The 25891-nt window shown below is 47.6% G+C and overlaps 1 protein-coding gene across 4 annotated transcripts in view; it reads right to left on the bottom strand.

The window, feature by feature from the left end:
- CTIF (cap binding complex dependent translation initiation factor) overlaps positions 1 to 25891 on the bottom strand; it is a 150677-nt gene that overhangs the window by 32277 nt on the left and 92509 nt on the right. For 2 of the 4 annotated variants that reach the window (XM_030512942.1, XM_030512940.1), the window contains 2 exons: positions 11349 to 11790; positions 9288 to 9587 (listed from right to left, as the gene is read on the bottom strand). In XM_030512942.1, coding sequence (XP_030368802.1) covers positions 9288 to 9587; positions 11349 to 11790 — 742 coding nt within the window. Of the gene's footprint in view, positions 1 to 9287; positions 9618 to 11348; positions 11791 to 25891 lie in introns of all 4 variants that reach the window. The other 2 variants (XM_030512939.1, XM_030512941.1) reach the window with 1 other exon arrangement.

Raw genomic sequence — 25891 nt, 5'->3', positions numbered from 1 at the left:
ACAGGGATCTGAAGCAATTCTCATGTGTCCCCTTCCTCACCTGCCACGTACCCTCTGGCTCCTCCGCTCCAAGGACTTGTCCCACTAAAGCCACCACTGTTTTGAATTTGCTTGTTTAAATGTCAAAGGCATTAAAAAGATGAGGTTGTGCAATACAATACCCACGGGGGAGGTAAAGGAGATGTGCAATCCATGGCAGCACTGATTCTCCAAATCCAGGTTTTGACAGGTAGGTACACACTGAAACATCCAGCAGTGGAAAAAACCCTGAGCCTAATCCTGGCTGTGGGTGACCGTGCTGTGACACCAAGGCTGCAGGTCTTACATGTCCCTCCGGGGGCCACTGCAGCAAGCCAGCTATAAAAAACAGCCAATTATCTGCTAAGGGCAGCTTGTGCTTGAGCGTATCAATCAGCCCACTCAGATGGAAATTGAATTTGGTACAAATTCTCGTGGCTCAGATAGAAATCCTTTACAAAAAGAGATTTCCTGTGGGTCAGTACAAGAGCATCCTCTGTATCTTGTGTGCTCATGGCCAAGTGACGCCAGACATGGGCAAAACACAAGCTATCCCATCATTGCCCCTTCCTAGAAAAGAACAAGAGGTGCTGCCCTCTCCTCTTCTCCCTAAACCCAAGCTCTGTGCTGACCCTACTGCCTGCATCTGCTCTGGCCTTGGCTCAGGAGGTGATGTCCTGTTTATCCAGTGTAGTCTTCTTCCAGAAGGATGCTTCATCCCATAGCAGAGTCACTGGGCGGTGCAGGGGTTTGCAGATGGGTCCCAGGTAGGGTGATGCATTGCAGGGTCCCAGTGAGTCCCATTTAATCCTGTCCCCAGGTGAGGCAAAGGGAACCAGCTGAGGGAAGGGATGGGGATGGCAGGGTGACTGTGGGTACCGGCAGCAGGGAGCTCTCAACCCCACAGCATCCCAAAATCCCCACCTTGGGGCGGCTGCAGCAGCCTGAGCCGGATTTATGCCGGAGCAGGCAGGAGCAGATGGTCTGTCAGGAGGGTGCCTTAGGCTGGCTGAGTCCCTGGGCTGGCAGGAACGTGCTCCTGCATCCCGGGGCCGGATTTGAGCCTTCCAGGAGAACACAGAGAGCTGACGGCGGTCCAGCCTGGTCCAAGGGGATCTCAACATTAGAGAGCCTGCCCTGCCTCCAGCACAGCGGGTAGAGGGGGGTCCTCAGGCATTTCCTCACCTCTCAGTCAATGGATAAATAAACTTTGAGGCTTTTTGTTTTGCTGCCTTTCCTACCACAGCCTCAGGGGGACCTGAGCATCCTCCCTCACCAAGCAATGACTGGGAGCAGGTAGGAGCCCACCACACCGTTAGCTCGGTGCCTGGATCCGTCCCAGAGCTGCAGCATGCTGCAGGCAGGCTGCACAGTCTGCAGTCTCCACCTAGAGCCCGGCAGAGCTGCTGCTCCGTGTTGCCAGCACGCTGCAGCCCATGCACAAGGTGCGCACAGGTCGCACAGCCCCTGGTCTGAACCTGGCTGTGCTTTCAGCAGGCAGCAGCGCAGCCAGGGATGCTCCTGACAGTGCTCACCACCTGCCTGCAGGACCACGGGGAACGTCTGCTGAGTCCCACCACCACGGGGAGATGCCCAGAGAGGGCATCCACGGGCCAGCAGAGATGGTGGGACACAAAGTACCATCCCTGAGGCACACCGCATGCTGGTCCCCACCATGGCCTTGCAGCCTTGGTCCCTCCAGGGGCAAAAGGAGCCAGGAGAAACCACACACAGTTACAGAGCAAAGGTGATGGCTGTTTTTCCACAACACGCTTGAGCATTGCAATAGAAAACCTTACCAGCACATTGAATTCAAGTCAAATATGCCATTCTTTAAACTTTAAGGCTTTTCTTTTCTTGCAACTTACTCCTGCTTCCCAGCAATCTCCCAACTGCACAATGCCCTGCTGCTCAAACCTAAACACCTTCTCTATGCAGATCCATGAGCGTAGCTGCATCTGATGGACTCCAGCCCCCTGCTACCTGCAGGGCACTGGGGACAACCCCCTTGGCATCTCCTATGATGCCCGCTGATACATCAATGGCCCTGTGGCCACCTCCAGATGCAACTCAAATGCTTGAGAGGCTGCGAGCCCCAAAACGCACCCCTGGGCTTGGGCTGAAGACTGATGTGCAATGCAACCCCACAGCCTATTTAATTTGGGATCTGGCTCAGCTATTTCCAGTTTGGAAGGCACCTCCTGCTTGTGGGGCACAGCTCCTGTCCCTATCCTTTCCTTCCTATCAGCGGGAAATTGTTGCCTTTTCTTTGTAGTCCATTAAAAAGCCCAGACCTTGGGTTAAACCCCTGCTTGTGCTCCATTAAAACTCCAGATCTTGGGTTAACCCCCTGCTTGTGCTCCATTAAAAGCCCAGATCTTGGATGAAAGCCCCTTTTGCACTCCACTAACCCCACCCCCACCTCGCCATCACCCTCCACGGAGGTGATACCCGGCGCTCCCTCGTTGCCGCCACATTCCCACGTCATGGAAAGGCTCTGAAGGAGCCAGACGGCTCCGCTTGGGAAAAGCGGCAAGTTTAAAGCACGCAGCCCGATATTTAATCCGGGGCTCTCCGATAGCTCACAGACCCGCATGGGACCCTGTCTGCCAGCGGCTCCTGTAACCTCAACCAGCAAAGCCGAGTGCTGTCACCGTGGGCAGACAGCAGTGGCTTGGCCAGACCCATGGGTAACACGGGTCCAGCTCAAACTGATGCCTGGCTCTGCCTTTTACCTGCTGGCACATGCCCCTGGCTCCCTCTCCTGCCCGCTGCCAACACTTGCATGGGTTACAATTGGCCCCGGATGGCTATGAAAGATTATAATACTAAAAATTATTATAACCCATAAAAATAGAAAATAATGAATAATAAAATACATATTAAACGTTAAAAGTATCAAAATAACAATTAATAATGAAATAAAATAATAACTACTCTGATACAGAGCATCTTCACAGGCACAACTAGGAGCAAACAAGAGGGAATGTGTCTCCTTCCCGCTCTTCCTTTTCTCTATGCTTGAGAGCAGGCAGCTGGTGACGCTGCTCAGAGCCATGCCTAGGCTCCCCATCCTCCTCCCCATATATACAGTATTTATATATGTGTGTGCATGGATTTAGAGTTGCCTTTGAATTCCCCTGGTGTATAGAAAATAAATCCCTCCTTTCACAGTGAGTCCCACAGTGGTTTACAAAACCAGGACGGTGCTGTCAACATAAGTGCAGAAATGTCAGGAAAAGGGGTTTCCAAGCTCTGCAGGTTCCTGCAAACCCCCAGATGAAGGTGTTTACACAAGAGCAGCATCATTTGCTATTTCTCTGTCTGTGCTGGGCTCCTGTGGGGCTGGCAGATGTGGCCCATGCACACATCAACTCTGAGGTTCACCACCAAGATGTCCCTCATCCCCCCAGAAGAGATGTGGGGAGCAGCTCGAGCTGAGGAAGCTTTCCCCAGTGAATCACCACCTCATGTTGGGAAGAGCTCATCAAACTCTTCTGGAAGAGAAACCAAAGGCAGCAATGTTGGGCTTGTGCACAGATTGAAGAGATGGATGTGGAGCAGAAAGTGCAAACCCTCCCTGCTGTGGCAGTAGAGACGTACACCTTTACGGCTTTAGGGTTTCATCCAGGAACCTTGGGACCTTTTTTCCCTTATTTATCAGTGAAACAACCTTTCTGATGTCTCCTGGGCAATGTTTTTTCCTAGGCAAGTGGTACCATGTATTCTGTGTACACAAACTGGACCATCTGTAGTTAAATTAAATTAAAAACAGCCATGGAATGAGGGCTGATGGGTTTTGCAGCCAATGCTGGACACAGTGTACAGGTCAGATGCTCTCCAGCCGCACTCAGATTCTCCTGCCTCCACCTCTCTCAAACCACAAACCATTCCCCACTGATGACCCAGACCTTAATCATGTTAAGGGGCAAAAAATCTGCCCTTCAGCATTAACCATGTGTATTACCTCCACATCCCAATTCCTGCAGTATCCCCTTGGTGTCTTTATCCTCACAACCCCTATGACGCAGAGAGCGCTGCTATCACTGAGAGGTTGTTTGCTCAGATAAAGAGGAAGCCTATGGGAAAGGAAGGATTTCAGCTGTTTCCTCCTGCCACAATATCTAAATCCCAAGAAGGAATTCAACCTAAATTTTCCTCCACCTGAGCTACAACAACATATTTTCGGCCACCCCCCTGGTTGAGCCCCTCCAGAAGTGGTTACACCGACCATCTCACACCCAGATGAATCCACTGAAACCCAAGTACAACCTTGTCCAAAACCGACAGGATTCAACTCAAGTTTCTATAACCAGAGCAAAGCCCAGCACTGAACCAAGGAAGAGCCATTTCTGGGGCATCAAGAGATTAAACGAAGACAATGAAGAAAGGGGGAAGGGACCTTCAAGCTCATCCAGTTCCAACCCCCTGCCACAGGCAGGGACACCTTCCACTAGAGCAGGTTGCTCCAAGCCCCTGTGTCCAACCTGGCCTTGAACACTGCCAGGGATGGGGCAGCCACAGCTTCTCTGGGAAAAGTCTGTGCCAGCGCCTCAGCACCCTCACAGGGAAGAGCTTCTGCCTCAGAGCTCATCTCAATCTCCCCTCTGGCAGGTTAAAGCCATTCCCCTTGTCCTGTCCCTACAGGCCCTTGGCCAAAGCCCCTCTCCAGGTTTCCTGGAGCCCCTTTAGGCACTGGAGCTGCTCTAAGGTGTCCCCTTCAGGAGCCTTCTCTTCTCCAGGCTGCCCCAGCCCAGCTCTCTCAGCCTGGCTCCAGAGCAGAGCTGCTCCAGCCCTCGCAGCAGCTCCGGGGCCTCCTCTGGCCTCGCTCCAGCAGCTCCACGTCCCTCTTGTGCTGTTGCCCCAGAGCTGGACCAGGACTGCAGGGGGGTTCTTCTCAGAGCGCAGCAGAGGGGCAGGATCCCCTCCCTGACCTGCTGCTCACGCTCTGGGGGTGCAGCCCAGCACACGGAGGGGCTGTGGGCTGCAAGAGCACGCTGCTGGGTCGTGCATTAGGGTACGCATTAGGGTATGCCACAGAGTATTCAACAAGGGTATGCATTAGGGTACACTGCAGGGTATCCAACAGGATATGCAACAGGGTATGCAACAGAAATAGCCTTCCTCCACTGGCACCAAGGCATTTCCATGCGCAGGGATGTACCAGGCACTGGCTCTGGCTGCAGTCCAGCCTGTGCTCTGCAGCAGGCTCTGCTGCTGTGTCGAGATGTTCATTTCGTGGTGGTGTTGGTTTTTTTTTTATTAAAAGAAGGTATCAGCCTTCTGTTTGATGTGCTGTTGGCCGCGGTTGCTAAGGGGAGCAGTGTACAATTACAGCCCCAGTGATGTCCACTCTAATAATACACTTGGCTCTGCATAGCTCAGATGCAGACACAGCTCTGCTATAAAGAGCACGGCCATTTCAACAGAGGAATACTCCAACTTATGTTACATGTGAAGGGTTTGTGGCATGTTGCTTAACCGAAAGAAAAAATACAAGCACCACAGCCTGGGCATGCCAGTGAGTGAAACTATGACAAGCAAAAACCTCCTGCAGGAGACTCACTTTCAATTTATTAATTAAGAAGGTATTTCTATGTGTCCACCAAGATGTTCTCGCATGCCCCCATCTGCCCAAGCTCGCCAGGACCAATTTGGCCAGGTCCATCTCAAGGGTTCACACAGCTCAGTGTTGCTCTTTGTACCAAACTAACCTCAATGAGCAGTAAATCAAACCCAAATGATCATCCCACAGTGCCAAGCCCCTGCATGGCAGCATCTCCCCAGGCTCCATGACTCCCCTTTCCATGTCTCCTCTCAGCATCCTGAAAGGTTCGCAGCACCCAAACTCAAGCTCAGCCCATGATTTGAGACCAAAACACAGAGCGAGGGATAAATTCAAACCAGAGTTTTCCCAATAGATCCCCTCAGAGCCTGAAATGGTGCAGCACTGGCTGGGGGGATGCTCTTTAGAGGAGCTGCCGGCAGGGAGGGGGATGACATGACAGCATTCCCGTCCTGCGGCGCTGGCATCTGTTTTGGGATCAAAACAAGCCCCCTGAGATAAGCTGCGAACATGTGCAGCCCCCGAGCGCGAGCACCTTGTCAACAGCTGAAAACACAGGAGGAACCAGGTTAAAAAGACAGTTTATTGCCTGTTCCAATGGAAAACCCCTCGCCGCTTTCTTTAAGGGCTGGTGGGGTTATAGGGATGCTGTCTATAGGTACTGGCATGCCGGTAAGGAGGCTCGATGGGTTAATGCATTGATTTATGAGATTTATGAGATTCTCTGGTGCTGTTGCCATTGCAGTCCCAAGAGAAAGGGACAAACAAGCCCCTACAAAACAGGAGCATCTGCCAGGAGCAGATGTGGGGGGGGCGAGCGATCCAGCCCCAGGCGCCAGCAGCACAGGGCAGGATCACGTTGATCCCGATTTATCACACCCCGGCAGAGTAATTCCCCAGCTCGCCGGTGCCCGGCGAGCCGAGCTCCTTACGTCCGGGGATCAGATTAGTCTGAAAGGTGCTAGAGAGACATAAATCCTGCTCTGGAGCAAGCGTTTTATTAAAGGCTTTTTTGTTTTGTTCTGTTTGTTTTCATTTATTAATGGTAAATTATCTAGAAATGGCTGATGGAAAACATCTGATGGTAGAGAGGCCAGGACTGGAGCTGGGTAACATCGTATTGTCAACCCTATAACAACATGTCGTATTGAGATATATATATATGTATATCAATATATCATATTGATATTGATCTATCAACATCGTATCATCAAACATATCTCAGTATAACATATTGATATATTAATGTGGTATCCACATTGCTCCACAATATCCATATATTACCCAGTATACCATATGGATAATGTATCATCTATCAGTACCATCAACCCCCTTATTTCACATCAAGGCAGCTGTGATGAATCACTTGTGCTTCATACCTGGGTCTGTTTCCAGCCAGGGCTATCAAGCCCAAATACATCACAAAAATTCCCAGTTTAGGGCTTGATCAGAGTATTTAATGAATCCGTGTGAATACATCCGATTGTTTTGGCTGGAAAAAGAAACTGTGCTTGAAGAAAGTAAAAATCCTTTACTATGAGAAAGGAAATGTTAAATTATTTAATCTCACATAGCACTTTGCTTTTGACCTGTAGTGATCTGTCACCTTTTGCCCCATCAAGACGTTTTTAGAAGATGTGCAGTTTGGGGCTACGCAATTCCCTTTTGTGTATTTTTCTATGCTCCAGCACATGAACTCGGTCACCCGCACTCCCTGCTCGCTCTTTGCATTTCACTTCTTCCCACCTTTCCACAATGGACATCATTCTCCCATCACACTGAGACTGGCTACATGCTACTGGGAAGCACTTTGGGACTCTCTGGAGATATGCGATATATTATTTATCCTACATTCATGCTATGAAGAGCTGAATATGAAGCCAGTTATTATTGAACATGACACTGCAGTATAAGTCAGTCCACTGGGTCTGTTGGTAGGGGTGGAAAAGCTGGGGCAAGAGAAGAAAGCAAGTTAGAAAAGATGATGGAAGAGAACTGCCATCATCCTCAGTTTTTGGATGGCACATTGCTCCCCCTTGGCCATTGCTCCTGGAATCTATTTTGGATTTATTAGCATTGCTCAAATAAACGGGGAAAGAATGACCCGCCATGGGAAAAGCGGGATGCATGAAGGGTTTAGAGCCCCCTCCAGCCCCTTGCTTCTAAATCTGGGACTGATGCTGGCAGCAGTTTGTCTCCTCCTGCTTTATAATCACCTTGGAAATAAATTGATTGGAAAAAAATAACTGCCTGGTACATGCATTGGGCAGATGTGTGTGCTTCCTCAGGGAAAAGTAGAGAAGGGGTGGGCACAGGGAAAGATGCTGGGTTTGATACAGACCCAGAGCAATGACAGAAGCAAAACAGGACCACTGACTTTGCAGAATGATCCTATGTTATGCTAAATATTGATTTTCATTGTTTTATTTTGCTCCTCATTTCCCTGCTTGCTGTGTTGCCCAAAAGCCAATTCAGCCTGCACAAGGCAGAGGCAGCCGAGCACAGCCTCCAAAGGATGATCTCCAACAAGGGCAAGGCAGGATAAGATGTGCCAATAACTGAAGCAGTGCCCAGGGCACTGAATGTATGGAGAGCAGAGAAATGAAATAACAGCTTTGTATGTGTCACAGATGACGTGTGTGTGAGGGAATGGATAAATGGAAATGCATATTAAATTAAGGATGGAAATTAATGGTTTCAGCTCTGAAGTCCTGCTTCCAGAGACACAGAAAGACAGAAGTTCATGCAACACCCTCCCCAGAAAGCAAACCCCTTTTGATGGTGGCACTGCTTCCCCAGCAGACCATGGGCAGTTGACGACAGCCAAGTTTCCCCATCATCCACCACTATCATGGACCAGTTATCAGAGCCACTGCTTTCCTTCCGCCCACCCCCGGCTCAAACTTTGCTGTCACTCACGGTTTTGGAGCAGAACAATCAACCAGCACTGCATACACCAATAAACAAGTCACCCGATAATTAGCAAATACATAAATTATTTCAGTCTGGGTTGCAATCAGAAACTAGGAGCAAGCCCTTCAGCAAGGTGATGCAACCAACAGCCTACTCAGGGACTACTGAATCACAGAATCCCAGACTGGTTTGGGTTAGAAGGGACCTTAAAGCTCATCCAGTTCCAACCCCCTGCCACGGGCAGGGACACCTTCCACTAGAGCAGGTTGCTCCAAGTCCCTGTGTCCAACCTGGCCTTGAACACTGCCCGGGATGGGGCAGCCACAGCTTCTCTGGGAAAAGTCTGTGCCAGCGCCTCAGCACCCTCACAGGGAAGAGCTTCTGCCTAAGATCTAATCTAACATACCATGACCTGGTATCTCTGGACTTCAGCCGAAAAAAGCAGCAAAGTCCCTCCACTGTAAGATCCTCCGAGTTCACTTCTCTTCATGTCATAGGGATGCTGCCACAAGCAACCCACTCATTTCACAGATGGACCCTGGTGTAAGTTACCCTAATTCCACATACAGCTCATGAAATGGGAATGAAGAGCAACTTGACAATGCCCTCAGTGCCATGTTATCTATAGTAACCATTAAAGGTGTGCACAGACAAAATTGAGGGTACCCTTCTGTTTTCACCAACTGGCTTCAAAAGGAATTTGGTAATGGCTCAGCTCCTGCCCAAATGCATGGTAAAACCAGGCAGTGTAAAGCTGGAGGCATCTAACCAGTAAGTTTTATCTCTTTACCTGCAACATGTTGAGGAGGAGACTCCGGAATTTGGTTCCTTCCACCATGAAAAGGGCCATTTTGTCACACAGCTTGGCTGCTGTGGAAGCAAAGCTGCGGTCCGTCACCGCTTTCTGGTAGATGGTCTTGACTATCTCCCCCAGCATCTCCTCAGAGTTGGTGGAGTTCTGGGCCTCCTCCATGAAGGTGGTGAGCTTGGAGTCAACGTCGCTGCTGTTGTTCCTCATGCTGTTGAGGATTTCAATTAATTTGTCCATTTTGTTCTTTTCAGGGTTGGTGGTTTCCACCGTGACTTCGTCCTGGTCCGTGAAAAGGGAAAGACAAGGCGTCTGTTACACAAGGAAAAAACAGACATATCAGCCCATGTTCTTCCACAAGCAGCAAAGGGGGAAGGGGATTAGGAAGACAGAAAAACAGACATAGAAAAATCAAAGCATCTTTTAGAGGCACAGTGGTCTCATCTTAGCATTGAAAACCACAAGTGAATGAGTCCTGCCCCATTTCTCCTATTTCTCCCATTTCCCACAGCACTCAATCCCAGAGCCCTCCCCCTCGGCTCAGGCAGAAGATGTGCTCAAGGGTCCTGAGCAGGGATATTGAGGTCTGACCACCCCTGACATCCCGGACCAGTTTCTGGGGATGTCTGCAACGTGGTGATAATGGACATTTTTTAATCTCTATTTTGAAAGCGCACTGATGTGCAATATGCTCAGATAACAACCCTACAAAAATATCTACTTTTTAATATATATTTAATGATCTAAATTGAGATCAAACGTCACATGATCCCTGCATTAGAAAAACTCTTAATTGCTCCATCTCTTGGCTGTTACACTTTTCACTGCATGTCATTACCATAGAATTTATTGCTTGTTTTCAACATTTAATTATGCATTTGCCCCTTTCCCCCAGTGTCAGGCACGCATCCTGTTTAGTTTGCACTGCTCCCTTCCAATCTTAAAACATGGTATACAATGCACACCTGTAGCAATTCTTGGACAACCCCAATGCCAACCAGCAATTGGAGTTGTCCAAAACTCCCGTCAAGGAGGCCAATTGTGTTGACAGCACCCACCCAAGAGTGGGTGCTTATGTGACGTGTTTCTTATAAGACTGTAATTCACAGGGAGAACATCAAAATTAATATTCTGAAAGTCTCTACTATACTCCCATTGCTTTAAAGAACACAAAAATAACTAAAAAAATCTCTTCCTCCCCCTCATGCCACATACATAAATAGTAAATGCACATGCATTCAAAGGTATACATTTCCAACATGCACTCCCATGGAACTGTATATGTTCAGGTTATTTTTGCTATGTATTTTGGAAATCTTATTGGAGATACCCCCACGGATGCATTTTCCAGTCCGAAAAAAAGAGTCTCAAGAGAAACAGTCTGAGTTTCACAGGGGGCAAATGGAGATATCATCTCCGAATTCCTCAGAAATCTGAGGCTGAATATTGTTTCCAAAAAGGATTTCTCCTCCGTCACTTGCATGCAATAGTTTTGTTATTGTTGGTTTGTTGGAAGGAAGTGGGAAAGATAAGGGCATTTCAATTCATTGCTGAGATAAATGGTTATCAACTTCTAAGTAGCTGACTAACTATACAGCACTCAAAAGTTGACACTTGGGATTTAGCTCTGTAACTGTGGACAGACAAATTGCCTTTTCGGACCTCTTTGCAAAGTGGATGAGCTCTGCAGACTGGGAGGCAGACAGCTGGGATCAGCTTTCAGGAAAGAGGCACCCCAAATTGCAGCTCACATGGGCACCAGTCTTCCCCAATGGTCCATGTGTGAGTAGGGAAAGAGTTCCCAGTCCTTCTTGGAGCGCTGAAGTTGGTAGCAACCTCAACCAAGAAATCAAGCTTTAGGACTGTGACATTAGAAGGCCTCCTGAAGAAGCATGAAAACACTTCAACAGAAGTGTCGACACTGGGAGATTGTTGGGTGTGCTATTGGAAAGGTCATTGAGCCCCCCACCCTTTGTATGGAGAATGGCCAACAGGAAGATTGTTGGAAGAAGGGAAACTCAACATTTCTCTAAGAAATAATACCTTTTCTTTTAGTCTCCTCCGCAGCCTGTCTTTGGAGGACTGAAGCAAATTGATCTTGGGTCTTTCCCCAATGCGCTCATGAATACTGTCTTTCCGCTTGGTCTCTGACTCCTGGTTGTACTGCTGAGACTGCTTCTCCACAGCCTCTGGGCCTCGGTGTGTCTCCATGGGGATATGCACCGTGCAGATGGAGGTGTCCTCGATTTTCAAATTCTCAGTCTCTTTGGCGTTTCTGTGCGTTTCTTTGTCGTTGGGTGAGTGTTTCTGGTTGTGGTGCCATCTCCGGTTCTGGCTGTAGCCGTGGTGGCCCGTCCTGCCTGAGGAGTGAGGGGCCTGGCCTCCTTGATAGAGTTTCTGGTGGTCCCTGTTGTGTTTGGTGCCACCTTGCTGATGATCTGCGTGCTGCTGAGACTTGTTCCCACCAGGAAGTCTCTGCTGTCGCCTGGGAAAGCCAAAGAAAGTCATTAGCTCACCTTTTCCTGGTTCCATTTGGTCAACACATCTGTCCCACCAAGCAGCCTGGACATTGGTGGGTTCATCCCTGGAAACATTCAAAAACTGTGTAAACGAGGCCCTTAGTGTCATGGGTTAGTGGTGGCCTTGGCAGTGCTGGGGGATGGTTGGACTTCATGATCTTAAAGGTCTTTTCCAACTGAATTGATTATGGGATTCTGTGGGTGGGCTCTGTGGGTCTCCCTATCACAAAGGCGAACCAATTTCTTGGCATCCAACACAACCTAGTACCAACTCACACCTCTAAATCTCTTTCAGCAACAAGCATATTTCAGCTGAAAGTTTTCATGAACAGTTAGATAACATGATTTTGGTTTCCAGGAAAATCTCCCCCAGGTTTCTATGTTTTCTGTGTTGCTTCCACACTAAACCAGGGAAGACCTAGTTAGTGCCAGCTGAGCAGCAGGAAGTCAAGGCAGGCAAGAAATAGCAGGAGATATTTTTTCCTGAAGACCTAAGGAACTCCTGATACACCTAGCCTACAGCATCACTTGCTTCTCTTGCTGCCACCTCTGCTGTACCAACATAGCATACTGCTTCACTGGTTTGTAGTGAACCATTTGGAGCGTAGCAGTAATTTCAAAGTGGAAAAAAAAAAAACTAAAAAGCAAATTACTGAGTAAAAGAGGTGCCCACAACAAATGATTTTGTTTGGCCTTTCTTTATGCAGGTCCTTCACCATTGCTATGCTGGAACAGGATGCGCGTATGGACAAAGAAGCTGAGGACCATGCTTGGCTCTGGCAGTACAGGGAGCCAGGACCATTACCTCCAGATAGGAGGCTATGTGAATACAGCTCCAAATGGAGAACACAACAGCCACAAAGAGGAGAAATTGCCTGCAAATGGTTTGCTCAAGAGACTACAATGGCTCAGAAGGGATGAGCAAGCCCTCATGTGCTGGCTGTAACCAAAAGCTGAGATGGCAGGTCCCCAAAAAAACAGTGGTTGAATGGAAGAAATGCTTTGGCAGTCTTGAACATTTCATATTTCCACAGGGGCTGCAGCATGGCTTTCCCAAGTGGAGAAGGCAGAGATGGAACACCATCATTAAGGACGCAGTTAAGATAGAGACGGTCCTGGTATCAGCTGCCTTCACCCAGGACAGCACAGGGCTGGCCCTAAGCACGGTGGCCACTCCCTGCATGCCTGCTGGCCTTTTAACACTCATTATTGGCTCTGAGAACCCAGGGGATGTCTTCCTTAATGCTCTGCTCCTTACAAGGCTGCTGGGAGCAGCACTGGAGGCTGACACAGGACAGAGAATCATAGAAAGATTTGGGTTGGAAAGGACCTTAAGACCATCCAGTTCCAATTGCGCTGCCATGGGCAGGGACAACTCACACTAGACCATGTCCCCCAAGACTCTGTCCAACCTGGCCTTGAACATTGCCAGGGATGGAGCATTTACGACTTCTTTGGGCAACATCTCCCCAGCATCATCCCCTGAAATGGGGATACAACTGTGAGTGCTGCGGTGAACACACCGGTCTGCATCTGTTATAAGTCCCCTGCTCAGCCTCATCCCTTACCCCAAATCCCTGCCTCCACCACAGTAAATAGCAGCATTTATTTTAAACCCATCACAGAGCAATTAGTTTTATTTTCATCATCTGAACCACTTAGCTAAGGGTGCTTGAATGAAGGAAGTGGCCATTCACAAATACATTTCAATGGTCAGTGGCTAAACAGTCTCCAACCCTGCCTGCCAAAGCACTCTCACCATCAAATCTGTATTCCTTGGCATCTCCAGGAGTTAAAACCTATTTTCCAAGGCCAACTGGCTCTTAACCATAAAGTGCGAGGGCTCGTGTTTGGTGAACGCAGGACGAAGAGGCTTGTTCCTTGTGGCAGTGGAAGGAATTTGTGTTTAGTCTCAGACCACCAGATCCAGTTTTCTGAGATATTCAATGTGGGTTTCTTTTCTTTTTTGCAAGCTGAATGGCAAGGAATTAGAAAAAAAAAAGGACCTGGGGGAAGCTTTCCTGTTTTCTGGAGCTTACAAGCATTTTATGAGTACAGATTCTCCACATCAAGTTTTCCTGGCATTTCTTTGTTTCCTCTCAGTAACGCAATCACATAAACCGCTTTGTAAAGGGCAACGCTTATTAGAAGGGGAATGTCAAAATAAAAGTTAGTTAAAGCCCTTATCTAGCACTAAGCCCTCACATGCTTAAGTGTGCAAGAGTTTTGCTGATACAATTCAGCGTTTGCTTTCTGTGGTTTTGCTCTTCTCTCCTCTCAAACATCGGAGTTTAACTGTTTGGGTGCGCTTGCAGCCATGGGTTATAAGCCACACAGGCTGCTACTGTATTTAAGTTGCAAATATTGCACAAAAATGACAGAAGTTGCACACAGACACGGCTTCAGTTTAAGCAGAGGTAAGGCAAAATGCCTGGAAATGAGCTGGGAACCAACCTCTGCTGCAAATTCCTGCAAGAAATGTGTGCAGGAACACTTTTTTTCCCTAAAGACAATGATATTATAAACCAAACCGTTTCTGTTTAAGGGATGTGAGAGAAAAAAGGTTTAAGATTAAAAAAAAAGTACCCCAAACAGTTAAGCCAATGTGGAATGTGTGAAATTGTTCAGTTTGGGGCTTTTGCCATAGGGAGAAGACAAGCAGTTCTGTCCCTGTACAGGACAGATAAAAGGCAATATCCCCATGGCAAGGGGCAGAGCAAACACAAACCAAAGCTCTGCAGTCACCAACCACACGAAGGAAAACACCAGAGTTAAACAAGTTAGGAGGAAAAAAAAAAAAAGGCAAGAAATAAAAGGCAAAGGAAGGAGAATGGCAAACAAGGAGCAACGTCCGTGACTTGGCAGCAGGCAGGGGTCTAGACAATCATCCAGCATTCAGGCAAAGACTCGTTGTGTGCTTTTATCTTCCCAACACCCCAGTGAAGAAGAAAAGCCAAGAAGAAACAGGACTCTGCAGGGAAGAAGAGCCAAAGCAGGGAGAACGGGGCCCAGATCTTTAAACTTTCTTTAGATGCACGGCACTGCAAAGCCTGGGAAGTTGGGATAACCCATCCTTGCTCTCGGGTATGACCAAGGTGCTGGGGACACAGAGACCCCCAGGAAGGGGTAAGATGGGGACCAGGGCACCACACCACATGCACCCACCGTGGGTTGAGTTGATGGAAACAACCCTGTGCTTGCTCAAGGGCAGGAGCCTAGGTGCCATGATGGTGGCTTGGGGTGACCCACCAAGCTTAGGGAACCAGACCATGTAGAAACCCAAAGGCATTTCCCAACCCAGGCTTTTAAGTTTGCAATGCTAAAGGGAGGAACAGCTGAAGCTTGAATCACACATCAACACCTCCAAGAAAAGCAAGGATTCACCCCAGAAAAATGCCACAGTTAAGGGGAAATCCTCCTTCTGTCCCTCTGCTCATCCTTTGCTGTAAGAACATGGTGCCTTCCAGGGAACTGTACTTCAGCTACAAGAAAATGTGTCTAGACAGCACAGTGGTCTCTTACCTCTTGACTCCATTAACATTAAATAACTATTTTCACTCCAAAGGCCAAATTCTGATTCAGCTCAAAACTCCCCCTGTCTTCAGAGGGACTAGGGATTTGGCCATCGGTCAATGTGGAAACTAAAGAGACATTCAGAGTGACAAAGAAACTCCAGAAGCACTAAAAACCAAGGGGAGACAGTCAGGGTTGCCAAGCTGGAAATAGGATGGTATCGCTTCTGCTATCATTTCTCCACTGATTTTATTTAATTAACTAAACGAGATACCTTTCAACAGAATTTAGATGTGACAAATGTCTGCTCTGTCGGAGGAGCCTACACAAACAAATCTAAGGCTTCAGCTGTCTCGGTGATTACCAGCCTACGTGCTCAGAAATACAGGATTCCTGCAAGTTTTTACTACATGGTTTGCTCCCAAGGAAAGGGGCTGGAAAGCACAAGGCTGGGGAAAATAACTCCAGACACGTGGACAGCTGTGGTCTAAAACACAGTTGCTCCGTCCCGTCAGCCCTGCTCACATCCCCCTGAGCGAGACGAGTCCTTTGAGAGCCCCCACCATTTGTCTGGCATGCGGAGAGCTGGAGGACAACACGGGGTTACATTCTGGTGGTTGCACGGAGATTTGGTTAGGCAATACTTGCAAATAGTGAGAGGAACAGAGCTACAACTCCAGTGGCACTCGAGACATTTACCCTGCGGTGCAGAGCATCCCGTATGGCTGAATAGATCGTGATCCCATCTGTGGGCTCAAGGACTGGGTGCTCTGAGTGTGCTGGCTCTTGCCTTTGAAGAACAACTTTGGACATCACTCTTGACCTCAAACCCAGGCAACTTTCCCATGGGACAAACCCTCTGGGGCATGCTAAGCTCCTCACAGGGGAGGGATGCTGGTTTTGTCCTGCTTTTTTGCAGTGCTTGGAACCTCATGGACATGGATGTGGCCACCCAGCAATTCACAGCTAATACAGACTTGCAGCCACTCAGGCAAGAGGCTGAGAATAAAGATTGGTGCCACGGCCAAGGTCAAACCTCCTGCACCCCCTTCATCCTTCTGGTGCTTGAATGACAACGTTCCTCACTGCATTTTGCAGACGGAAAGTTTCTCTACACCCTTTCTTCTGGTCATCCAAGATCTCACTTCTGTAGCAAGATCAGGCCCAGGAACATGATGCTGAGTCTTGGGAGCATCTTGTGATCATCTTTGCTGTTAACATGCCTGTGATTAATTAGCAATTGCTGTTTTAAGAGCCAGATTAAGATCTTCTGCAGAGATGGACCTTCCACTCCCATGAGGACCTCAGATCCCACTTACCCTCAAAGCTGGAGGAGCAAAGCACCCCCAAGGCATGCAGCAACTGCACCTCGACTGGAGGACTGGTGAGATGGCTCTATGGGAAGAAAGGCCATCTCTCTCCACCTTCTCTTTGAAAATCCCATAGTATTTTCCATTGAAGGAGAGAAATTAAAACCCCACCTCTCTGAGTCACCACTGAAAGAGTGAAATTCAGAGATTGATAGCAACTGGGTTCTTCCCAGGATACCCAGCCTGGAAATGGAAAGAGCAGGAAGAAACAAAGTCCTCTGAAACATCCCGTGAACAAACCAATTTATCCAGGCCCAGCCTTTCTGTACTAAGCATATTCCAGCCAGACCAGCTGCTTCACCTTGTGTGATGCAGCTCCACAGATAACTGGAGGACCAGCAACAGGCACTGCTGGAGGGGTTTGGCAGTGCTGCTGTGGTCAAAACGTCCATCATCACTGGCTTTGGGCATCTAAGGGACACTGTGGTCCAAACTACAGAGCCTGAAGGATCCCAGTTAGGAGCTGGTGCAATTTTATAGGGTCTAAAATCGGTCCTGGATGTCTGGAGAATATTGCTATTAATATAATGAGGAGAAAGGTCTGAACTTCTATTCTAGAGGCCCAACTTCCTCCAAAATTGTTCTTCACCAATCCTACCTCCATCAAAGGTATTCTGGTGTTTTACATGTGTATATAATGAGAACTCATTGCTGCTATGGTGCAGGGAGCATCACGGTCCAGCCATGGCCATTTTCTATCCTCGCCATGATTGAGAGTGGGAAACACTCAAATAAGCTTGACGGTTCCACACAATTTAATCAAAAACCTCAAAACCCCACAGAAAGCAACAACCACCAGCTCCAAGGATGAAGAACACAGGACTTCTGTGTGTTTTCCCTTTGGCTTTCTCTCTCAAACTGATTTCGCTTGGCTCCAGTTTAATTTTTGTTTGCATTTTTGTCAGATGAGAAGGGAACAAGATGTCATGTTCACTCCTGAGAACAAAAATGAAATTATTCACACTTCTTTTATGCCTTTCTGTCAACAGGGTTAAAGTCTACCCCGACTACCAGACCCAGACCACACATCTGTATGGACACAGCATTTTGGAAGCGTACAAAATCCACCTGTCAAAATGGTGGTGATTAGGATCTAATATCATCTTTGTACAGTTTAGATACAATGCGTGCTTTAGATCTTGCATGTACGCACCCTTGGAAACATACAATGAACTCCAGAAGGCAAGCACAGCCAACAAAAACAACACTACGAGGGTAGAGATGTTTTTGATGAGGCTCACAGCATCTGGCTGCTGGGAAAAGCGTTATGAAACCTTCAGACAAGCTGCATAGCCAGGCACAACTCCTCTTGTCACCACCTTGGTCTTGGGGTACAACCGCTGCTGACAACCCAAGGGAGAGTTGTCAACAAAACATCTGTCTTTGTTTGCTAGAGATGAGTTAATTTGGCCTTTGAAACATCACTAGGCTCACTACAAACCAACAGGGTAGTACTGATTTTACAGTAAGGGTGCTGAGGCGCTGGCACGGGGTGCTCAGAGAAGCTGTGGCTGCCCCATCCCTGGCAGTGTTCAAGGCCAGGTTGGACACAGGGGCTTGGAGCAACCTGCTCTAGTGGAAGGTGTCCCTGCCTGTGGCGGGGGGTTGGAACTGGATGAGCTTTGAGGTCTCTTCGAACCCAAAATATTCTATGATTCTATTATTTTATGACTGAAGGGCTTCACATAGAGATAGCCAGGGTGCTCATGCAATTGGTGCTCATCCTACATGGGTGTAGGACTGACACAAAGCATGGTTCATCTTGGGGCGTACTACCTTCTGCTATGAGATGCTGAAGGACTTGACCCTTCCAAACACAGAAATGGATCTGATTTCTCCCTGTGCCTTCCTGCAGCATCACTTCATACCATTGGTGTCCACTACTTCTCCCACCATAGTAATGGACACCCCATTCACATAGAATCATAGAATCAACCTTTCCTAGGTTGGAAAAGACCTTTAAGATCATCGAGACCCCAGGGCTGCCAAGGCCACCACTAGACCATACCGCTTAGGGTCTCATCTACATGGTTTTTGAACACTTACAGGACTTTTGAACAATTAAAGGACTTACAGGCTAACCAGATGAGCACTCGCTCTGCAGACTGTGCTGCAGGAGCAGAGACAGCGCTGCTGGGCTGAAAGGACATGAGACAAAGTCTATGGGAGCAGACTCAGCAAAGCATTGAAGAACAAACTTGTCTATTGCTGAAGTCCAATGCAAGTCCTCACGTTCTGCAATGTCTGGCTGCACAGGCTGACTGAGTCAGCTATTTTCTTCTAAGCTTCATGGAAATGAATCTTCAGGAGGAATTTAAGTAGCTGTTTTGTAACACCAGCTTGGGAAAGACATCCCAAGTACAGATGGCATGTGAGATAGCTCCAAAACAGCTCTTTAAATGCTTTGCTGGATCTCCCACAAATCATTAGGGATGCCCAGATGGGGGCCCTTGTTGCACAGAGCGGGCAACCAGCTAGGAAGACACCCCCCGGTCTTCAAGGCAGACTGCCCAGACTGGTGTAGAAATCACTGCAGTGATTCCATGTAGAAATTGCTTGGAAATGGTTCTCTCCATAAACTACATTACTTGGAATCATGTTTTTGGATTCTTAGCGTACCGTAAACATGATTGCAAAAATTGCATGAAAACCATAGGAAAATACAGTGACGCAGAACTGGATCCAGTTTAGACAAAACAGTTTAAACTTGAAAGACACATCCACAGTACACAAAGGTTCCCACAGTCTGCTGAGTGGATCCTGGTAAGAATGTGACTTGAATGAATATAGATTAATCTTTTATTACTTAGCAATAAAAGAGCTTATATCTCAGACTCCAGGCTGCCTCCTTTAAAAATACACCAGGGCTGACCAGTTATCCCGAGATCTGATAATCCTCCAAGAGATATAAACTTTAAGCCCACGCCAAGATGCACAGACACAGCCCACCACCATCCCTCCATGGTCCCGTCCCTCAAGATACATCCTAAATAGTATGTACAGGCCCCCACCTGCTGCCTTTTTGTTCAGCTGTCTTCCCTTAGACCTCTGTGACTCTTTGACCTGCAGCGAGGAGACATCCCAGGTTTTTTCCATATCCTATTTATACCAGTGCTTTCTAGTGAAGAAAGAATTGTCTTTCCCGTAGAAGCTAAGGCAAGATTTGACAGGATCTCCTAACAGCTGTCTAGACATATGAGATGACCCAAAGTCAATGGCAAGCAATTACTTCCGACACGGGGATCTGGTAAAACACCAACCCAAGGAGCAGAGATGCTTTAGACTTAATGTGTGTCAGAATCCTTTATCAACACATTAAATAAATTGCTTTAAAATTGATGCAGCGTGCTATAGCTTAGCGTAGAGCTTTGAGAGCTAGGATTCATCTGGACACTGACTTACTGCAACTCAGTGATAATTCCATGCAGTTTCCCAAATGTTTACCTAAGTGTCCCACTGTCAAAAGAGGAGTTGCGTCCTCTTGAACCCATTCCCACCTCTTCTCCCATGCTACCCTGAACGCCTGCATGGATGTGTTGAGCTGATCCACTCCAAAAATTAACTTTCTCCTGGCTGAGTTTCCATTCATCAGTTTGGATGGGAGCACACTGCTTGGGGGGGAGGCACAGAGCCGGGTCACTTTCTGCAGCTCCAGTGCCACGTGGCTGTTGGCCCCTGCTTTAATCAGGGAATTGGGATGATCCATAGCATCTGCACAACGCTGGGAATGGATGGAGCAATGTTAGTTTAAATGAAAGAAAGAAGCCTGTTGTCCACTCGTGCCCCGGAGGCTGTCACGCTAAATAAAGACATTATCAGAGAAAGAGCAGATACTCAGCGCCTTCATGCCTGTTAATGACCCCGGCACCTTCCCAATCAATCCAGGGACTTTCTTTCCCACAGATGGTCCCTTGGAGACAGACTGCTGTGGCTTTAGTAGGAATAAATGGAAACAAAACAGTTAACAAATACCCAAAAATAGAGCGTAGTTAACTTTTTTTTTTTTTTTTTTTTTTTTTTTAATACAGAGATGAAAAATCCCTGGGTGATTTACATGCCAGCAGAGATATTAGCTGCATATAATAGATGCAATATTTTTAATACTAATATTTTGGGCTGAGACAAGAGTGGGAATGGAAAGTATTTCCAGTGCCTTGACTTCTTTATTTTGCAAACATCAGTTGCTAACTAGGGTCAGACAGAAATATTGTTTCTGCAACAAGAGCCCAAACAACTCGAGCTGGCAACTTCTTCACACACTAACCATGCCAGGAGGCCCTGCAGAGCTTCAGCACTTCATTCCCTCCCAGGTCTCCAAGGCCAACATCCCCATCTTGGGCTTGCAGGGAGAAGGAGTGGGGTGGTAAATGCTCTCCTGCAGAGAGCGTGGCTACTTGCCATGGCCAAGAACTGGAAGTCACCACCCAAAGCATGCAGCCACACCGCTGGAAGTGCTGCTGGGCTTCTTCAAATGGGACGGGTGTCTTATGGGAAGACCTTGTGTGACACAGGGGATGCCACGGAACCTTTTTTTACCCGTCAAAAGCACCAACCTCTGCTTGCCCTCAGTTCAGTTGCCAGATAACTTTGGAGAGCAACGTGGCAGCAGAAAGCCCTCAGTGCTCGTTCCAAGAGATCACCAGCAATGGTATATTTATATTTTCTAGTGAAGAAAGAATTGTCTATAGAGGAGGATTGAAAGCAGGAGAAATAAACAAGTTATTTCACTTCATATTCACTCCAGCAAACAGCTGCTGAGAACACCTCCATGAACTTGTGCTGGAAAACAAGGTGTAGATGGATAAATCCATTTCCAGTACTGAGGAGCCATGCCGGAAACACTCCACCAAAGAGAAAGCCATTTCAATAACAGATCGGTTTCCTAGTGCAGAGGAACCTGCCGCTATATTTCCTTCCCTCAATTCTGCCTGGCTGAAATAGCATCACGTAGACGGTTGTGTTTTGCACTACATGACACTGAAAGAGCAGCCTTGAAGGACAGTCTCATGGGTGACTGGGTTTGCATATATGAGGATCTGGTGCCACGGGTTCACTGCAAGGTCTGCAGGGGGGGAAGGTCCACTCAAAGCCCCTTCCCTCCTTTCTGCCTTGGTTTCCTTGCAGGGAAAGGGGGGATGCTGAGAGCAGCCCTCTGCCAATACGCACTTGGAGGCTGATGGACAATAAAACACCAACCGTCTTCCTTGGGAACAACTCTTGCACTGGCACCCCGTGGCTCTTCCTACAGCTGATTCATCCAACACCACCCAACACACATTGCCCATGCAATGCAGACTTTCCTGACAGGTTGGTTAAAATTAAGCCACATCATCAGCTACCAAAGCAACACCAATACAAGCAAGATGACCAAGATGCCCTGGATTGGAGGGCCATGGAGATGCTCCGAGGCCTGGAGCACCTTTCCAGGTTGGGAGATAGGCTGAGAGAGAATTTGGGGTTTTCAGCTTGGAGAAGGCTCCGGGGAGACCTTAGAGTACTCCCTTAAAAGACCTCTAAGTACTGGGAGAGCAGGAAGGGAGACTAAGGGGGCTTAGAAGAAAGATGGGACAGAATTTTTAGTAGGGCCTATAGTGACAGGACAAGGGGTGGTGGTTTTAAACTAAAGGAGGGGAGATTCAGAACAGATATAAGGAAGAAATGTTTTACGATGAGGGTGGTGAGGCCCTGGCACAGGTTTCCCAGAGAGATGGTAGATGCCCCATCCCTGGAAACGTTCAAGGCCAGGTTGGATGGGACTTGGAGCAGCCATTCAATGGTTATGTGATCCCAGAGCAGGCACTGCTGAATGCTTCCGTCGATGGTCTTGCTTTTGAAATGGTGATCCCTATTTTAAATGCTGACTCCCACTTTGCTGAACACAACTGAAGAGCTAAGGTAGTGCTCAACAGGCACTTAATCTGCAGGCAGAGCCATGTGAGCACTTCTCATGACATGAAAAGAAGAACGGCTCAAAATAACCAAAAGGAGGTATTCACATAATGCACCATTAAACTGTTGAGCTACACTATAGTGGATGTGAGCTCCAGAAGTCTGCAAGGATTCAAAAAGCACATTTCCAAAGTCATGAAAGGAAAATCCATCAGGATCTACTGAACACAAAGGTGGGCAAATGTGGTCCTGCAGATGCTCAAAGTGTAAATTCCTGGAGAATCATACATTTTGGTTGGAAAGGAACCTTAAGATCATTGAGTTAAGAAGAGGAGAGCACTGCCGGGAAGCAGCATTACACGCATACCCTGTTCTTCTCATGCTCCTCTTGGTGTCCATTGCTGGTGACCAAGACAGGTAGTCTGGTGTTACCCATCACAGCCCTCCTCCTGCTCTTACTGACCTCCCCACCAGCTGCAGTACACCACTATCCCCTCTAATTGCAAACTAAGAACTCCCGCCCCTCTGCTGATGCAGAACAGCATGGCAATGATAAGATAAGACGAGTTATCTCCCAGCTGGGTAGGGAGCTGTGGCACAAGGCTCTCTGCACGCACAGCCAGCGGCACGCTCGGGCAATTACCGCCGCCGGGCTCACGTGCTGTAATTCATTAAGCCACAGTAACGCAATCACCCAGCTGAGCCCTTTTAGGAACAAACCGCCGAGACAATATTGTCCTCTGGGGACCCGCAGTTCGCAGAATTAATTCAGTGTAATAACTCCCAGCGATGCTGCGGACAATCAAACCGAGAGAAATGATGATCTGTCTCTAAACTGCCTGTAACCAACCCCTCGGCTGATGCCCTGCGACCGCTGGCTCTGCTCGGGCAGGCAGGGCAAGTGCTGACTGTTAACTTGGGATTTTCACTTGGCCCTCGAGGAACCTCACTGTGAAGGCCCAGTGCTCCTATAAGGAGCCACAGAATCAGAGAGTTGTTAAGGTTGGAAGGCACGTCTGGAGACCATCTAGTCCAAGGCAGGGCCACCCACAGCAGGTCACACACGAATGTGCCCAGGCAGGTTTGAATGTCTCCAGAGAGGGAGACTTCACAACACCCCTGGGCAGCCTGTACCAGTGCTCTTGACACCCTCAACACAAAGAAGTTCTTCCTCGTGTTGAGCTGAAACTTGTGTTTCAGTTTATGGCCATTGCTCCTTGTCCTCCCACTGGGCACCACTGGAAAGAGTCTGGCACCATCCTCCTGGTGCCACCTCTGAGACATTTATATGCATTAGTGAGTTCTTCATCTAGTTCCACAGGATGCTCAGATTCAGCTGGTGCAATTTAGTCATATGGTTTAGTTTTAGGAAGTCCTGCAAGGAGCAGAGTTGGATTCTTACGATCCTTATGGGATCCTTCCAACTTGAGAAGTTCTACGATTCCTTTCCGAGATGCACCTTTACTGCAGTTGTTCTTGAAAACGTGGCCTGTCCTTCACCATTGGTTCAAAGTTTTTAAGTCTTAAGTAGGACAGTGACTATTATTTTAGCAGCACCTCTGCTTAGGTGCTGTCAGCTGCCTAGAAGAGTTTTTTGCATCGTTACACTCTAAACACAAAGATTTAGCTAGATGCTAGTATTGCTACTCATCATTGCAGGCAAGTACACCACCAGAGACTTCCTTTTGTCCTTGAAAAGAAGAAACTTCTCCTGAGTTTGCTCAGGACAGGAGCTTTCCCACAAATGCCAGCTTTTTAAAGCCACCATCACACTGGCTCAGTTCTACTCCCTGCTCAGCATGGATGGCTGTGACATCCCCGGTGGCTTTGGGATGTTCCCTCTGCATCCCCAAAGAGAATCTACACGGTGGCTCCAGAAACACCCACCAGCTCTCAGGAGAGCATGGAGAAGACAGGAGCATAAGGAGGAGGACAAAAACATGACTTCCAGATGCTGCTTCAGGGGTTCAGACCCAAACACCGTTAAACCTAATTAATTAATCCTACTGAGAAGGAAAAGGGTGTTTCAACCTTTTCAATTCCTTCCCTTCCTCTCTCTTTCTTCTGTTCCAACACCATGTGTTGAGTTCAGTAAATGCACTGTGAATCATTTAGCTCAATGATAGCTTTCAGCAAGCACCCAGTCCATCCGAAACATTCCATTTTGTTCCAGCTAGGAACAGCACTTCAGCACTAAAATAACATCTTTATATTGTTGCTTTCTTTAATAAACATCCTCTCCTCTCACTGCAAAGCCTTCAGTAAATGGCCCTGGAAGAACAAAAGACATTTCTGTATTGTTTTAAGTTCTCTTCCTTTCTGAAAACCTCAATTAAAACGGTGAAAAAGCAAACGTGTCACTACTATACTCTGTAATTATGAACTCATTTCTATTCACTCGCCCAGCAGGAGAGGTTTGTCCTGGTGACCTCTGGGAATGGGTTTCTAAGGCTTTTCCAAAATTTCACAGCCTTAAAAACGACACGTTCATGTCAGCCGTAAAACACGTTCACCTTCTCCTTCACCCAAAATAACTTCCAATCTTAAAATCCAGGGTGAGGGCCATTCCTGTGACTATTTTTATTTGTGAAAGGAGGCCTAGCGCTGGCCATGAATAGATCGGCATGGGAGCAGCTCTGGAAATAGTGCAACCCTTCAAGACAGCGTGAAAATTGCATGAATACGGGCTGCCAGCTTATTATAATGAGTTTTCAAACAACTACCTTGCATGGCACGCTCCTGAGTGATAGTCAGGGTTCTCTGGGCCATCTTTCCACCACAAAAACTACCTGGCCCGAACAGGACACATGCAAGTGTGATGCCAACCTCTTGCCAATGTGATGCTTGCAGGAACAAGTGTGTTTTCATTTGGTAGAGTCCCTCTGAGAAAACATTTTGTGAGACAAAAATGCTGGGACAACTTGGTTATATATTCATATATCTTGGTTATATATGCATATATCTTGGTTATATACGCATGCGTGTCTATGTATATGTCTCTTCGAGCAGAGAGTGAAAGATAAGGAGGGTAAATAGTAAATAAAAGGGAAAACCACTTTGTTCTAAGAGGTTGAACAGTGGACAGGAAGATGATGTCTGAGAACTCAGTATCAGATAATAACGAATGCAGAACAGCAGATTTTGACATAAAGTAATACTGTCCTTTAAATGAAAACTAGAAAATAGCTTTAAAATTCACACATGGGACTACAAGCCACACTGCTTTAGGGTCCATTCCTGATCCTCCCACGATTTCATGTGCCCATGACACACCCAGGCATGTATATTTCTTTTC

Source organism: Strigops habroptila, chromosome Z (assembly GCF_004027225.2).
Source record: "Strigops habroptila isolate Jane chromosome Z, bStrHab1.2.pri, whole genome shotgun sequence".
Classification (NCBI taxonomy): domain Eukaryota; kingdom Metazoa; phylum Chordata; class Aves; order Psittaciformes; family Psittacidae; genus Strigops; species Strigops habroptila.
Note: the sequence above shows the minus strand (reverse complement) of the source record. Positions and strands in the feature narration are given on the sequence as shown.